At 41.4% G+C, this 18,023-nt stretch overlaps 1 protein-coding gene across 1 annotated transcript in view; it reads left to right on the top strand.

Annotated features, from left to right (window-relative positions):
- Nucleotides 1-18,023, top strand: part of LOC135221301 (uncharacterized) — a 146,837-nt gene that overhangs the window by 61,429 nt on the left and 67,385 nt on the right. The window contains exon 2 of the mRNA XM_064259109.1: nucleotides 14,327-14,557. Within this exon, the coding sequence (XP_064115179.1) occupies nucleotides 14,391-14,557 (167 nt within the window). The 5' untranslated portion in view covers nucleotides 14,327-14,390. The remainder of the gene's footprint in view (nucleotides 1-14,326; nucleotides 14,558-18,023) is intronic.

Genomic DNA, 18,023 nt, shown 5'->3' with positions numbered 1-18,023 from the left:
CTTGAACAGCGGTTCGTTAGCGTATGAAATGGGCAGCCATTTCCGTAACTATAAGAGAGTTAAGGACCTGCCAAACCTAGTTCGCGCATCGAACTCTGCCTGGATTAGGGAGTCCGGCAGCCTAGGTAACTTCTCACCGAACTGGTCCATAGCGCAGTCCGGCTTGAGTTTACCCAGCGTGAAAGTAGCTGGCAGGTTTTCCCATAACTCTCCGAAGGCGGGGAAGAGTGGGAGAAGTAGACTCCGACTCTCTCAACTGTGGAACGGGCTCATCCTTGAGGACTGCCTGAAGAGCCTTCTCCACCAATTTCGTGGCGAACGGAAGAGAGACCTCCTCTTCCGTCGCGAAAATTGTGAAGGGGCTCTTATAGGCCTGGAGTCTAGTATTAGTACACTCCCAGTCCTCAAGGCAGTGAACCCATTCTCGTTGGGCGTGATCTCTACTGTAGAGGACTGACTCCTTCGAGATCTTGTCCTCTCTCGTAAGAGCCGTTGGCGTCAGCCTAGCATACCCGATGAAAGGCTGTGACAGACCCGGAGGATAGAACTCGAAGTCCTCAATCCTTCGAGTGCCAAACTCCGGGATCGAAATCATCCCGTCCTTAAAAGGAGCGTAGGCCGCTACTCTCCATGGATTCTCCATAGAGAAAGCTGGCAAGGAGTCGTAAGACGGAAGTTGGAGAATCCCCGTGCTAGAAGCAGGGGAGACTGGGGGAGGAGCCTGAGATAGCCCAGCTACCCGATCCTCATTCTCTCTCAATCTATTAGAGAGTTCCTGGACCGTATGTCCAGTTTGAGACAGAGTGCTCGACAATTGTGCGAACATCTGCTCAAAACGTGTTCCCCAAGCTGAAATTTGGGAACCTACCATCACTCCTACCTGCTCCATCATTCCTGGTGAGGCAGGAGAGGGAACGCAGGAGCTGGTGCTTGCCACCCCTGCCGGCATAGCCGGAGAGGGGGCAGCGGAGGCGGGGGAAGGCAGCGACTCGGAGGTAGCGCGAGCCTTCTCCTTCGAAGCCTTGCCTCTGGAGCTCTTCGACTGGGAAGAGCTCGGCTTAGCCTTCACCGCGTCGGCGTATGAAGTCGATGACTTCCTGGCCGAAGAAGACGAAGACGACTTCCTAGAAGTCGTCTTAGACAAGGTCTTCGGTTCTCTCTTCTTCTCCTTAGGAGGTACAGAGAGAAGCGGGAGTGCGGCTAGGGATCTCAGATCCCGGAAAGCCTTGGAAAGAGGCGGAAGAAGAAGGGACAGGAGAAGATCCAGGAGCGCCCAAGGAAAGACCTTGGGCGCCCGACAAAACCTACCTCAACCAACAAATCCTCACTTACTACCGCCATCGGCTCGAGATTCAGGTCCAGGGCGGCGACGTCCGGAACTGACTCCTGGGAGGCTACGACCCCAAACGACTGCTGGAGTTCTTGTTGGATGGCGGCTATCACGGGGGCGGCGGACAAGGGGTCGACGTAGCCCGTCGACTTGCCCAGCAGGGAAGATCTGGATGGCCAGCTTCCTATCCAATATGTAGGGCTGGCCCTTGGCGGCGTTTTTCCCAAAGCGCCCACCCACGCTTTGAGGGTGGCGAGGGCGACTTCCCTCACACCGCTAGGCCTGAAAGAAAGGCTGGATTAGCTACCAATTGCGGACAGGGTTAACAAACTTACGAACTAGAAGTTGTTAGTAAATTCATAAGTAACCTCATAATGGACTTACCCATCCCCCAGCTGACCGACCAGGTCGTAGCATATAGCGCAGGCCTCGGGGTGCCAGACGATAGACTCGTTGAACGAAGTGGCACACGGGGCGTGGGGACCCTGCACTCGTCATGTCCACAGGGTCATACAGCGTACGCATTACAAGCGAGGACCTGGCAGTTGGTAGCCTGTAAGTGAAAACGTTACATGAGTACAGAGTAAACACTTACAGCCTAACATATGCTCCGCTGGTGCCGGAGCGATAAAGTTAGATAAAACCAGAGCCCCGCTAAAATACGTGTGGTAACCAGGTTGGAAGATAGGCTATGGCTCCGCCAGTGGCGGAGGCACAAGAATCAACCAACTAGGAGTGGTGGTAATGGAAACCCAACGACGGATAATGGCGGGGATGGTTGATTAAAATGAATATAAATAATACACAATTCATTGTAAAAATATCTTATAATAGGGATATATCCTTAAAGTAGCAAAATAACAACATTAAAACAACTTCTCTCCACCCGTCTACTAGAAGAGTGCGTAGGTAAGGGTAAGCTCCCTTCCGGTAGCGGGGGAGAGATATAAGGATATAGTAGGCAAGCAATCGACCATCCATAGCACCCACCCTGCCCGCTAGCGGAGCCAATATCCTATAACCAAAGGGGCCCCGGCTGCGACGGAAGGCTCCTTTCGTATCGTAAGGGAGGTGGCTGAGTAATGGGGAGGGGGGGATGGAGGTCCCGGCGAAACACGGCGGGAGCGCGGAGGAAAAGGGGGGAGGGATGGCCTACTCCTCCCCAACCTCACCAACTACCCGTATGGAGAACCCGGTACCTCATGGTGGTCGCCCTATACCCCCTGCTGGCGGAACCCCCCGGCACCTCCGGGAGTGTGAGAGAAGGCGATGAGGTTGTTATGACAACCAAGGGGTCCCCCAGCTCCTCCCTACATCAGAGAGGGAGGGAAGGGGCAGGGTAAGGTGCTATAGTACACGTGACCGCAAGTGGCCTAGGCCGCGAGCAACACAACCGTGGTAGGGCCACGTGAACCAAGCTGTACCAACATGTGGAACAAGCACCTAGGCTAGCCTAACACCCTAAATAGAATCATACATCGAAAAAGAAAAGGGGAAGAGACACTTTTAGTAAAAGAGAAAGAAGCCCAGGAGGAGGCAGACTGTTCCGAGAAACAGAAGCCCACTCGGAGCCAGCGATAGCCGATGTAGAGCAAGAGCCGGGATGCTGGGCCGAAAATAATAATAATAGCCCTAAATACCAAGCTAAGAGAATGGTAGGAGGGCTGAACTAGCTAAACTCGATGTAAACAATGAATGTGAAAAAGTAAGCCCATAAGCATAAGAAGTCCCAGTATGGAGGACCGGGAATTCTTACGAGGCGGCATGGCCGCCGACGAGACAACCGAGGAACCGTATTTGGCCTATAAAAGGGAAATACTGGTACCTGGGAAGATAAAAATTACAGTAAAAAACGTTACTTATGAGTTACTTAACTTAGCTGTGGCGATAGCAGAGCGTTCCATGATTTCTAAGCGGATAATCCAAAGAAAAAAACACGAGCACAAGAAAATGGCGACTTGTCGCTGGTGCTAAAAATTAAGGATGACCGCTAGGGGCGCTGCTGTCCGTGGCGTCCTCTAGTAGTAGTAGTAGAGGCTGCATCGCCCGTTGGTATCGGCTCTCTCTTGGGGGGATTCTGATAGGGAAGTTCTAATTGGTGTTTGTCTCGTGGTAGTGTTCCACACTCGCCCCACTATATCATACCGACACTTCTTTTTAAGAGTGAGCGAGTCAGTTTTACTGACATTTCTTAATTTTGTTTTTCTCTGGTAATTTTAGGCTAATTTTACCTAGAAAGAATGATATTAAGGATTACTTCATAGGCCGACACGAGCTGAGCCAGAAATATATATTATCTATATTATATATATATATATATATATATATATATATATATATATATATATATATATATATATTATATATATATATATATATATATATATATATATATATATATATATAATATATATATATTTTATATATATTATATATATTTATATATTATATATATATTATATATATATTATATATATATATATATTATATATATATATATATATATATATATATATTATATATATATATTATATATATATTATATATATATATATATATAAATATTATATATATTATATATTTTATTTATTTTATATATATATCTCATATATATATTTATTTCTGGGCTCAGCCTGTGTCGCTCCGTGAAATGTCCCTTTAGCACACATTTCTAAGGTATAAATATTGCTATGATACCAGAGAAAAAAGCTAATATGGAAATGCCAGAGTATTCTGGCTCGCTCACTCTATTTTAAAGGTGTCGGTATGGTTTCTTGGGTGAGTGAAACCACTACCAGAGGTCCTTTGCCATTTAGATTCATCCTTCTTCAATATCCCTCCTCTACATAGGAGCTGATTTAAGGCCCACTACCCGCTACCTTTACGGCTAGTGCCTCTGACATCATTCCTTTTTATAGCATGACCCACTCCACACGTGTTTTTCTTCTCGTGTTGTGTTTTCTCGCTGGAATTCTTTCACCACCGTCATGGAACGTCAAGCTGTTGCTGCATCCAAGTTGAGTACTGCTATTAATGGTTGACACTTTTTAGGGGCTTCCCTTGGCACATTTAACCAAATTATTTAGGTTTTTATAAGACGGCGTCCCATGCGGCGCCGTCCCCGCGCCGCCATACTCGGCTCGCTCCCTCATGTTACCTTGTTTCGTGTCCCATTCGGTCCCCCATACCATTTGGGCTCGATTCTTTGTTTAGCAGTACCTTCCTGTGATTTTCACTGACGCATTTATTAATTTTTTGTTACTTTATCCACACGGGGGATGTTGTCCGAGCATGCTCTCAGCTTGTAGCTTACGTCGTTACCTTTCAGCCCAGATGTTCATGCATGCATGTATCTTTTAGTTGTCAGGTTACCTCTTCGTTAGGCGCCCTTACCGAAGGACCCTGGTTCTTCTTCCTTTGTCCTCGAGCAACCCTGTCCGCCTGCCTTGTGTCTTTTCGCCACAGCATATAGGCTAGCTGCTCGGAGTTGCCAGGCTTGACCATCCTTCTTGGTTGGCTCTGCCCAGCTTCTCCAGGACATTGCTCTTTCTCTCCCATCTCACTTTTCTTCCTTTCCCCCGTGTTAGGATAGGATGTTTATTTATATGTTACATGTTCATTGATACGGCTTCGGTTGGCCTATAGGCCTCCTTCGATCGCCTGGCCTTTCTCACCACGTGGATGTTCACCTGGCCGAGAGAGTTCCAGGCGACCGCGTATGAGCCACCCCGCGTCGACCCTTCCAGTCCCTCTTCCCCCCACCTTGGGGGAGGTACGCTCGCTCACGCTGTCTCAGGCAGCCGATCCGAGCAACCCTCCCCATCCCCCCCCCTCAAGGGGGTCAGGGGAGGTGGCTGGAGGGCTTTCGACGAGCTGGCCAGCTTCTCTGCCGCTCTCCCCAGAAGAGTAGGGGGGAGCCACCAGGCTCGGTGGAGCTCGGTTCTCCTCAGCTCTCGGGTTGCGTTTCCCTTTCGTTAGTCACCATTTCCTTCCCGCTCCGGCGGATACAGGACCCCGGCGTAGCCAGGTCCGCCTTGGGTTGGTGAATTATTGTGGAGGCTCCGGCCTCCCTTAAAGGGGTACGCTTGTTGCATGCATATTCTTTTACATATAATGACATCCATTACCTTTAGTTTAAGTTTATTGGTGTAGTCCCCCAACCCCGCCAGGGGTCATCTCCCAACTTATTCCAGTTTTAAGTTCCTCTACGGCAGAGTCGTCAAACTCTGCTGTTTAACTTTCTTCCTGGTCTCCCCCTGCTCCTCACCCTGTGTTTGTTCGGACTACTCCTTGCTCCGGCGTATGGAATAGGTGGTTATCCTGATTCAGTGATTACATTGATCTCCGGCATCGCCGGAAACACACTGTTTCAAGCTGTTCTACCGATCCTGTCGGATGCCTCACTACATACACGGCCAAAGAGCAGGTAGATACTGGACCATGTTACTTATTAACACCGGAGCACTCCGGCATCATGGCATATCACAACCACGGACCTAGTCCGGAAGGTTAGTGGTGATACTCGTGTATCATTTCACTTGCAGGTCACCCATTGTATGGAGTCTGGCTGCAATGCTGTCCTTCAAGACCCCTGTGGGCGTGAGGTCTGCCGTACCCACTCCACCTGCGCGATCCGCCTCAACGAGTCCCTGGTATGGCACCATGAGAGTTGCCTCATATGCTACGAGCTCGTAGACCAAGTCTCCTCTGAGGTAGGTGGCATTTTGGAGTCTACACAGTAATGCATTGAGTACCAGTGAAATTTATATCAATTTGATATGTCTGTTAAGATAAGTTACAGTTTAACCTAGGTTAGTCTTAAGTGTTAATAACCCTCTTTTTCAGGGTGCCCAAGTAGTCCGGGAGACTGCTCTAGCCACCCTGAAGGCCTGGGTTGATGGGTTTGGCCGTAACGTTACCTAGGGCCAACCCTACATCCTCTCCAAGGAGATGGCCACTCTCATCTTCCCCGCCGGGAAGAGCACGTCATCCGTGGACCCCAAAGTGGCAGCTCCCCTGATCACTTCCATACAAGAGGAAGTCGCTCAGCCCCCAGAGGAGGCTTCTACACAGGAAGTCGTGCAGGAAGTAGCTGCTCTGGATCTGGACCTCGAGCCCATGGCTGTTGAAGGCATGGTACTGTAGGGGCTCAAGGGCTTTCCTTGAGTCCATCTAGAGCTTCTTCCCCTTCGACTTCAACCTCTTTCCAGGGATTCACCGGGGACTTCAGTCGGTCAGGCTGAAGTCCACCTTGGCGATCCCTAAAGTCAAAGGCAAGCGAGACTTTAAAGCGCTGCAGAAGTCCCTGTCTAAGAAGTCAGGTACCAGTCTTGCCTGTAAGCTTCCGGCTCACCATCCCGGAGCTGACAATGCTAAACTGGCTTCCTATTCTAAAGGGTCGAGGACCAAGTCTTCTAAGGAGAGGGCTCAGCCCTCCTCCTCCAACCCTGAGGGGTCCACCTCAAAAGGAGCCAGACCCAGGACTCCTAAGGACTCCTTTGACCCTGACGTTTTCTCTGCAAATATTTCGGCAAATATTATGCAGCAGATGGGCAGCATGGTCGGGAACTTGGTGCAATCCAAGTTCCAGGAAATGTTTGTCCAGTTGTCCTCCTCCTTAGAGGCATCAGGGCAGTCTATCTAAGCTATCTCGGGTAGACTGGTTACCCAGGAGAACCTTATTGCAGGTCTCCGGGAGAATGCACTGACAGGACTCCCACAGTCCGGCCTGGCAGCTCAGAGCTTGCTAATGCCGGATTCGTCTACCCTTCCTCCCTTTATGCCGAACAACCCATGGAGGGTTGCTTCATGTGCTCCTTTCGTGGACAGCATGCTCACGATTGAGGGCTACTGAACTCGAAGGTTTGAGGACTTCGAGTTCTATCCGCAAGGATTACAGCCCCCTTTCATAGGCTAGGTCCGCCTTACGGAGGCAGCTATGAGGAGGGAAGACAAGGTCCCAAAAGAAACAGTAATTCTTTCCCCGGGACCAGGCCCAGTAGGCATGGTTGTGTAACCTGGAGGAGTGGCAATGCACTAATACCAGGGTTACAGCATTCAAGAGCCCGTTCACAATCTTCACCGTTCACGTCTAAGGTGGCAGAATTGACATTGCAGGCAGCAATGAAGGAAGAGCCCATGCCCCAGCTCCGGGAGATAGAACCGACTTCCCTCCTGCTCCCCGGAACTGATGATTACTGGGTAGATCTTCCGGCCACCTTTTCTGTAGGTAAGCTAAAGCCGGACTGCGCCATTACGCTATTTAGCGAGAGATTACCCAGGCTGTCGGAAAACCTCATTCAAACTGAGTATGACGCCAGGATGAGGCTTTGCAGGTCCCTCAACTCGCTAGTTATGACAGAAGTATCGGCTCTAATCTACGGAGAAGAACCGTTATTCAAGATCATCACCAAGTCACTATTGTACTCAGTGCAATGTGACTTGTATGATTTCGTCATAGCTAGACGAAATTGCAGGAAACATGTGCTGGCGGAGGTCACGATCTGCCACGAGCCCAACAAGCTTTCAGCCTCATCCATATGGGGCTCTGACCTCTTCCCGGCCTCAGTAGCGAACGAAGTGCACTGCGAGGCGGTCAGGTTCAACCAGAGCCTAAGGGTTCGCTGGGGACTCGTCTCCAAACGGAAACCGGAGTCCGCCGGATTGAATCCCGTCAAAGAAGAAGCCTAGGAAGTTCCAGCCCATCCAGACTCTGGTACCGCAACCTTCAACCTCTAAGGCGCAGCCACAACAGCAGTTTGTGCTGCTGACACAATCGCCGCAACAGGCACAGGCTTCAGCCTCCTATACTGTCTCCCGTGCTTATAACCCGGTGTTTGAAAACCAGTCGTTTCAAGCCTTCAACAGCTTTGGCAGGGGTAGCAGAGCCAGAGGCGCCTTCTGTCAACGAGGCGGTGGAAGAGCCACCAACCGAGGCAAGGGTTCCCGAGGAGGACGTGGTGCACGCCCTTCCTCAAACCAGTGAGAATCCTCAGGTAGGAGGGAGGCTGTTCCTCTTTCGTCACCGTTGGAGGTTCAGCAAGTGGGCCCAAAGCATTGTGTCCAAAGGTCTAGGATGGAGTTGGCTCAAAGGTCCCCCTCCATCCAACACCTTTTATCAGGAACCAATAGCGGAATTGGTAGAGTATTCTCAAGAACTCCTTCAAAAAGGAATAGTGTCAAGAGTCAAGCATTTAAAATTTCAAGGTCGCTTGTTCAGCGTGCCAAAGAAAGACTCAAACAAGCGAAGAATAATTCTAGACTTGTCTCGTCTGAACTTATTCATTCACTACAACAAGTTCCGGATGCTGACCGTTTTGCAGGTGCGGACCTTACTTCCCCGTGGGGCCGTCACCACCTCTATAGATCTTACAGATGCCTACTATCATGTTCCAGTAGCAAGGCACTTCTGCCCGTTTCTAGGCTTCAGACTAGGAAAACAGGCCTACTCCTTCAAAGTAATGCCATTCGGGCTCAACATAGCCCCCAGGGTATTTGCAAAATAGGCGGAGACAGTTGTTCAAGAACTAAGGCATCAAGGAATAATGCTAGTAGCTTATCTGGACGATTAGCTCGTGTGGGCCACAAGCATCGAAGCATGTCGCAAAGCAACGGTCAAAGTAATCCGGTTTCTGGAACATCTAGGCTTCCAGATAAACAGAACCAAGTCCCAGTTAATACTGGAGTCCTGCTTCCAGTGGCTAGGGATTCAATGGGACTTGAACTCCCACACTCAATCAATTCCGCCATTGAAAAGGAGAGAAATAGCCAAAGCAACCAGACAATTTCTCAAGTGCAAACAGACATCCCGGAGGAACCAAGAAAGAATCTTGGGTTCTCTCCAATTTGCTTCAGTAACGGACGTTCTTCTGAAAGCCAGACTAAAGGACATAAACCGGGTTTGGCGATCAAGAGCAAACAAGAAATCCCCGAACAAACTAGCACCTATCCCGGCGATCTTACGGAAGAGACTCTGCCCATGGACGGAGATCAAGAATTTGTCAAAGACAATTCCGCTGCAATTCCCTCCGCCGGCCTTAGTGATCCACACAGATGCATCACTAAGCAGCTGGGGCGGTTACTCACAGTACAAAAAGGTGCAGGGAACCTGGTCCCTACCATTCTGCCAGCTTCATATCAATGTACTGGAAGCTATGGCAGTGTTCCTCACCCTGAAAAAGCTTCATCCAGTCAAGAAATCTCATATCATGCTGGTGCTGGACAGTGCAGTGATAGTACACTGCATCAACAGGGGAGGCTCCAATTGGAGCCACGTGAACCATGTCATGATAGCCATACTTTCACTAGCAGACAGGAACAAATGGCACCTGTCAGCCACTCATCTAGCGGGGGTAAGAAACGTGGTAGCGGATGCGCTATCACGTTCAGTTCCGCTGGAGTCGGAGTGGTCCCTGGACAAGGAGTCATTCAGTTGGGTCTGTCAACTAGTACCGGGGCTTCAGGTAGATCTCTTCGCCACCGAGTCGAACCACAAACTCCCTTGATATGTGGCCCCCAACCTGGACCCACTGGCTTATGCCACGGACGCTGTGGCTATAGATTGGAATTTGTGCAAGAAGATTTACCTCTTTCCTCCAGTGAATCTTCTCTTGAAAGTCCTGAACAAACTCAGGACATTCAAAGGTCACATTGTTCTAATAGCCCCCAATTGGCCCAAGAGCAATTGGTTCCCACTTCTACTGGAATTGGGACTCCGACCTCAACGGATTCCCAATCCCAAACTATCACAACTAGTACAAACGCGGACTGTGTTCGCTTCCTCAGGAATTCAGAAAGCCCTAACTTTATGGACTTCATGAAGTTTGCAGCACAGAGGGATGCTAATATCGATCCCCAGAACATCTTGTTCTTAGAATCTGATAAACGAGAATTGACCTTGCGTCAATACGATTCAGCTGTTAAAAAACTAGCTGTATTCCTGAGGGACACTAATGCACAAACCATGACCACGAATCTGGCCATATCTTTTTTCAGGACACTATTTGAGAAAGGTTTAGCAGCTAGTACTATTACTACTACTAAGTCTGCTCTTAAGAAGATCTTCCAGTTTGAATTCAAAATAGATCTAACAGATTCATACTTTTTCTCTATCCCAAGGCTTGCACTAGACTCAGACCATCTGAGAGGCCCAAGTCTGTGTCATGGTTCTTAAATGATGTCCTTAAATTGGCCTCGGACAGTAATAATGACTCATGACTATATAGCTCTCTTAAGGAAATATTATTCCTAATAAGTTTGGCCTCAGGAGCCAGAATTTCCGAACTGTCGGCTCTATTTAGATAATCAGATCATATAGAGTTTCTCCCTTCAGGAGAGGTGTTACTCTCTCCAGGTCGCCAATTTCTAGCTAAGAATGAGGACCCACTGGATAGATGGGCCACATGGAAAATTGTCCCACTTCCACAGGACCCGTCCTTATGTCCAGTTACTTCACTAAAAGCATATCTAAGTAGAACTGCCCTGATATCTTCAGGCCCTCTGTTCATTAGAGAAAAGGGAGGCACCATTTCCTTAAAAGGAATTAGGCTACAGATTTTATACTTTATAAAACAGGCCAACCCGCAGTCCTTCCCACGGGTACATGATGTTAGGGCAGTAGCTACCTCAATTAATTATTTTCAACACATGAATTTTGAAGATCTGAAGAAGTACACAGGCTGGAAATTCCGACAGTATTCAAACACCATTATCTTAAGTCCTTAGAAGCCCTTAAATTTCCAGCAGTGGTAGCCGGAAACACAGTTTCCCCTGACACTGCTTAATTTAGTAGTAAATAGTTTATCCTATGTCTCTCCTTACATCTCTCTTTCCTACCTGCCTCGCTAGCATTCTTGCTGTAGCTCAGTCGTCAATGTAGTTGTACTGTACCTTGGATGCCACATATTGTATATACTTGTGATAATTTCCATATGTTTTGTATCTGGGACTAGTCCCAGTTTGCATTTAGTCTTACTATATGCTTATGAATAACTGTTGTGTTTTTGTATATTGGATTAGTGTTAAGGTTCAAATTGCTCTGTTACTTGTTCTGTAACCTTATACCTAGATTATAGCAATTACCCTTAATTGATTTTGATTATCCTATCCTTTTAGTTGTGTGCTTCCTCTTTCCAAGCTTTTATGGCCATTTCTCTGGTACTATTTCATGGAGCGACACTGGCTGAGCCCAGAAAAGGGATTTTGACGAAGGAAAAATCTATTTCTGGGCAAGGACCTGTGTCGCCCAGTGAAATCCCACCCTTTCCTTTTTACCCCCCCCTTTTCTTGGCCCAAGCTTGGGTGCTATCTGCAGGAATGACATCAGAGGCGCTAGCTGTAACGGTAGTGGGTAGTGGGCCTTAGATTGGCTCCTCTGTAGAGGAGGGATATTGAAGAAGGATGAATCTAAATGGCAAAGGACCTCTGGTAGTGGTTTCACTCTCCCCAGAAACCATACCAACACCTTTAATAAAGGTGAGCGAGCCAGAATACTCTGGCATTTCCATATTAGCTTTTTTCTCTGGTATCATAGCAATATTTATACCTTAGAAATGTGTGCTAAAGGGACATTTCACTGGGCGACACAGGTCCTTGCCCAAAATTAGATTTTTCCTTCGTCAAAATCCTTTATATATATATATATATATATATATATATATATATATATATATATATATATATATATATATCAATATATATATGTATATATATATATATATATATATATATATATATATATATGTGTGTATATATATATATACATAAAGGCAGTCCCCAGGTTACGACGGGTTCGGCTTACGACATTCCGAGGTTAAGGCGCTTTTCAATTATATTCATCAGAAATTATTTCCAAGGTTAGGACACATTCCGGAGGTTATGACACATGTTCCAGGGTTATGATGCCTACAACGCTCATCTGGCAGAAGAAATATGACACCAAAAATCCAAAATAATCAATATTTCAAGGTTTTTTTTATGAAATATGCAATAAGAATGCAGTTGACATAGTTTTGAATGCTCTCCGGCTTTTGACAATTTTCAGCTTACAACGCCGTCTCAAGAACAGACCCCCGTCGTAACCCAGGACTACCTGTATATATATATATATATATATATATATATATATATATATATTATAAGATATGTTATATATTATATATAATATATATATATAATATATATATATTATACACTATATATATATGTATATATATACTATATATATATATTGTATATAGTACTAATATATATACTAAATATAGATTATATATATATTATATAATTATTTGATATAATATATTTATATAGATCTAGTATATCTAGGATATCTATATCGATATATATATATAATATAATATATAATAAATTATATAAATAAATACATGATATATATTATAAATCTATATATATATATATATCTATTGTATATTATAGATGTAGATATATATATATATATATATATATATATGCATATATATATTATATAACATATATAGATATAATATATAGATATATATATATTTATAATAAGAGATACATTATATATATATAAGATGATATATATATATAGATATATATGATATATATATATATAATATATAATAGATTCTATTCGTAATATTATACTTATATATTATGTATATAATACTATATATATATATGTATTATTACTATATACATAATACTATATAATATATATATATATATATATATATATATATATATATAATATTATCTAATCGAACATATATAATCTATTATCTATATATATATATATTTAATAGCTATATAATATATATATATATCTAAATAAATATTATATCTATATTTAATAATAATATTATATTAATATAATATATATATGTAATATATAATATATTTAATATAATATAGATATATATATATCATATTATTTATTATATATTATATATATATATATATATATTATATATAATTTATATAATTATAGATACAGTAATCTAAATATATATAAATATATATAGTAAATATATATATAATTATATATATAAATATATATAAATATAGATAAATTATATTAATAAATAATATATATAAATCTATATATAAATATATACTATATATATATTATATATATATATAGAGATTATATAGTATATATATATATATATCATAGATATATATATATATATTATATATCTATATATATATATATATATATATATCTTATATATAAAATATATATTAAACATATATATATATATATATATATATATATATATATATATATATATATCTATATATATATATATATTATCTATATATAATATAAATATATATATATATTATATCTCTATATACCATATAATATATATATATATACATATATCGATATATAGTATATATATATATATATATATTTTATATAATATCGATATATATATATATATATAAAATATATTATATATATCTATATATATATATAATATATCAATATATATATATATATATATACTATATATATATATATCATATTATCTCCTATCTATATATATATATATCTCTATATAATACTATATATATATATATATATATATATAATATAATATAAAATGCTATATAAAATTCTTAAGAAAACCTTACATTTCATACTTTGGGTGCATTAAAAAGTATGTAAACTGTGTTCTTGTTGCATTTTACATCAAAAGAACCTTCAAATATTGTTTATTTTGCATTTTTGGAGTCATATTTCTTAAGCCAGATCAGCATTGTAGGTGTCGTAACCCTGGAATATGTGTCGTAAACCTGGAAATAATTTCTGATAAATATAATTGAAAAGCTCTGTAACCTTGGAATGTTGTAAGCTGAACCCATCGTAAGCTGGGAAATGCCTGTATATATTATATAATGCCAGTGGTTCAACATAAACATCTTTCAAGTAACAGAAATACAAAGGGTTTATGAAGAAAGATAACTTATATGAGGATTGCTAAGAGAGTTTTTTTGTTTTTTTCTCAGAGCCGAAAATTTCTTAGCAAAGTTTCGTTGCCACAAACCTTTGCTTCCGGAGATAGATGACTTGATGTGTAAAACTGCTGATGACCTTCGTCCAACATTAGATATTGATCATATGCAGAATATCCTTCAAGATGTACTTATTAAGTGTTGGGAAAAGCTCCTTAAGAAACACTCACCAACGCTGCAGATGGATACAAGATTTCAAGATCTTCTTTTCAGAGCTTTGGAATAGTAAGTGTAGTAATTGCAATTTGTTGGGTTTCTTTTACTTTGCAATTTTGAAGTGGATGTAATGTGCATAAAATTGTTTCTTGTTGTGTCTGTCAGTATCTTGGGGAAAGGAAATTAGTTTCTGATCGTATAGTGAATTTTCAACTAGGCAGACTTGTGGCTTAACATAAAATTTTGTCGAGTAATATTTTTAGTTTTGAAAATTAATTTCCCCTAACTATGGATATTAAGTTTTTGGAAAAATTTCCCAAAATTGTCTGAAAATTCTTGAAAAATAAGGAATATGGACATCTGCAAGAACTTGTCTCATGTGCACACTATAATTGGTTATCATTGTAGGGAATAGTATGCACATGTTAAGGGGGCCGGCCGGAACCCCTATATATGGTGGTATAGGGCGAAAAATGCAAAGTCATGAAAAAATTCATGGAGCTTCATATGGCAATTGAGAATACGTATACGAAATATTTCGTCAAAATTCCTCTTACTTTCGTAGTTACAGGGTAATTAGTAAACATAACTCAATAAGCCTAAAACATTCATCCGTACAAGAAAATGCAATATTTCTTCTGTTATCGTAAATTTTGATAATTATTGGCAAAGAAATTGTGAGAAATGGCATCTGTAGAGATTCCGTGGCTCGCAGAAGCGTCTGAAGCGAGTACTATCTGGTTCAATCATGAATCAGTTGGACCATAGACGTCAAGTAAAACATCTCGCTAACATACAGACGAAGAAAAATCGCTCAAGTATTATTACAGAATATCATAATATACGCGTAGTTAGTGGAGAGAGAGGGGAGGGTTGTCTAGTAACGCCCCCTTCTTGCCTGACAGCACACGTCACACTGTGCCCAAGGCTACGATCTTTGAGCAAAGAGATCTTCATTTATGATAAATAACATAGTTTTGGTTTTTTAATACCCAAAAGGGAATATGAAATTCATAATAATCATGATTTATTAAATTGTCTTTGTAAAAAGAGAGTACACCTTCGAGTTTCACCTTTGACATTCTCTTGCATTTACGTTTGTTTATCTTTGTTTCGGAAAGAATGTCATCATGCCAAAGAGGAAAATACAAGGAAAACATCTCGCTAATATACAGAAGAAAATTCGCTGTAATAAGCCGAGTTAGTGAAGGGGAGAGAGGGGGTTACGTAGGAAGGAGTGCCCCATCTTGCCTCAAGTAGTGCCCCAGGCTACGATATATGAGCAAAGGGATCATTATTTATGATTAAATTATGATAAATAAAATAAGGTTTGGTTTATTAATACACAAAAAAGAAATATACATTCATAATAATCATTATTTATTAACATTGTCTTTATAGAAATGCAAAGGAAAACTTTGAATGCCCGTATCTCAAAACTATACTTATTGACCTTCAAAATCTATCTACTCACTTAGTTTTGAAGCTATAACATTGGAATTTGGTATATAACTCAGAAAGACATTATAGAACAATCAAATAGAACAGAACCCTTTTTTCCAATTTTTGTTTCGTCTTTTTTTTATAAATTTTTTCTCGTGATTTATAGGGTTTATTTTTTTACCATATTGAAAAATTCATATCTAGCAAAAAAATGACTTTTAGAAAAAAAACAAAAAAAAACTCATCCTTTGATTGGAGATCGACATCAGGTCTATATATGGTAGTAATCCCAGGTCTTAATATTAAATATCAAGGGAGGAGATAGAATTTGAAAAATGGTTATTTATGGGATAAATTGCCCTGGCGTCACAAAATCGAAGGTCAGAGGCGAAAATCATATGCGGTTTGGAGATGTCTCAAGTCACCTTATTAAGTGGTATGAATGTCAAAGTCCTGTCGTTAAAAAACGGCATTAGCCGGCCGGCCCCCTTAAGAACATCACTCTTGAGCACTCTAATTGGTTGTCACTGCTATGGTCATTTTCATGCATATTTTAAAGATATTCCCTTTTTTATAGAGAATACAGTTGGGAAGTTTAAGGAAAGTAATTGAATGTGACCATTTTTATTCTCACAGAAATTTCTGTAAATCCCTTGTTTCACTTTGGGTGTTTTAGTTTTCCAAGTACCAGCTGCAAAGCTCAACATTTGTTTGCACTTATACAGAAATTACCATAGCTAGTTTTGCATTAAACTGTTCATGGTTAGTTCATAGTTGGTACCAGAGCTTATTAAATGTTTTTACACTGAATTTAAACAAGAACAAACTTATTGCATAAAATGATGATGTTACTCATCTAGCTGTTGTCCCTTCTTTATGCCTTTGGTCTGTGGTGGCAGACTCCTTGATTAGAGATCTAGCATGTATCATGAGTGGAGTAGGCTTGGGGCATGAAGCTTAACCCCTCTAAAACCCAAAGTATGTGGGTTAGTTGATCCATAACACTTTTGCCCGTGGAGCCTGAGTTAAATTTAATGGTATGCTTTTAAATGTCAGTGACTCTTGAGATAAGAAATTTGAGAAGCATATGCACATTGCTTTCTCTGTTTCTCAAAAAGTTGGTAGCTTTTAGGATGAAGCTACAGGCAGTCCCCGGGTTATGACGGTGTCGGCTTACAACGTTCCGAGGTTACGACGCTTGTCAATAGACATTATTTCCAGGGTTACGACGTATGTTCCAGGGTTACGATGCATGTTCGAGGGTTACGACGCCTACAACGCTCATCTGGGAGATGAAATATGACACCAAAAATGCAAAATAATCAATATTTGAAGTTTTTTTTTATGATAAATGCCATAAGAATGCAGTTTACATAGTTTTCAATGCACCCAAAGCATTAAAAGTAAGGTTTTCTTAGGATTTTTGACGATGTTCCGGCTTACGACGATTTTCGGCTTACGACGCGTCTCAAGAATGGAACCCCCGTCGTAACCTGGGGACTGCCTGTATTATCTATTTAGTGTTTTAACTCATCTCCTTCCTTTTTGGGAATGCTACTGTTCCACAGTGTGGTCTTTGGATGCTGACTCTAATCTCAAACTCTTGCATAAAGTTATCATCAGTCAGATTTATTTGGCCGCATAAAGTTATCATTAGTCAGATTTATTTGGCCAACTCTTAATGATGACTTGTGGCATAGGCATAAAGTTAGTTCTTTATGGTTGTGGCATGAAATGTACTACATTGACAAACATTCTACACTTTTATTTTCTTGCTTGTTCATATAGTGTTGCCCTGAAATTTAAAAGTTAGGCCATGCTTTTTTTGCATCATTGAAGTTTATAGAGGATAGGCGATTCATTAGAGAACTTTAAACAGTTTCCTTAAAGTAATTTGTGAATGTAGTTTTGCCCTAAAAAGTAATTTTTGTATCTTAAGTCATTCCTTTAGGCCATAGATTTTACATCGATGATGTTTACAGGGCGTAGGCTACTCAAATTCTTTTATCAAAATATTTGCTGTAAAGATAATTCTTGATATTTTTTTGCATTTCATTGTTTGTTTACCGAATCTAGTCTTGCTAACCGTCGG

The sequence above is a fragment of the Macrobrachium nipponense genome, chromosome 2 (genome assembly GCF_015104395.2).
Source record: "Macrobrachium nipponense isolate FS-2020 chromosome 2, ASM1510439v2, whole genome shotgun sequence".
In the NCBI taxonomy this organism is placed as follows: Eukaryota; Metazoa; Arthropoda; class Malacostraca; order Decapoda; family Palaemonidae; genus Macrobrachium; species Macrobrachium nipponense.
The sequence above is the reverse complement of the archived record's forward strand: the minus strand, read 5'-3'. Positions and strand labels throughout refer to the sequence as shown.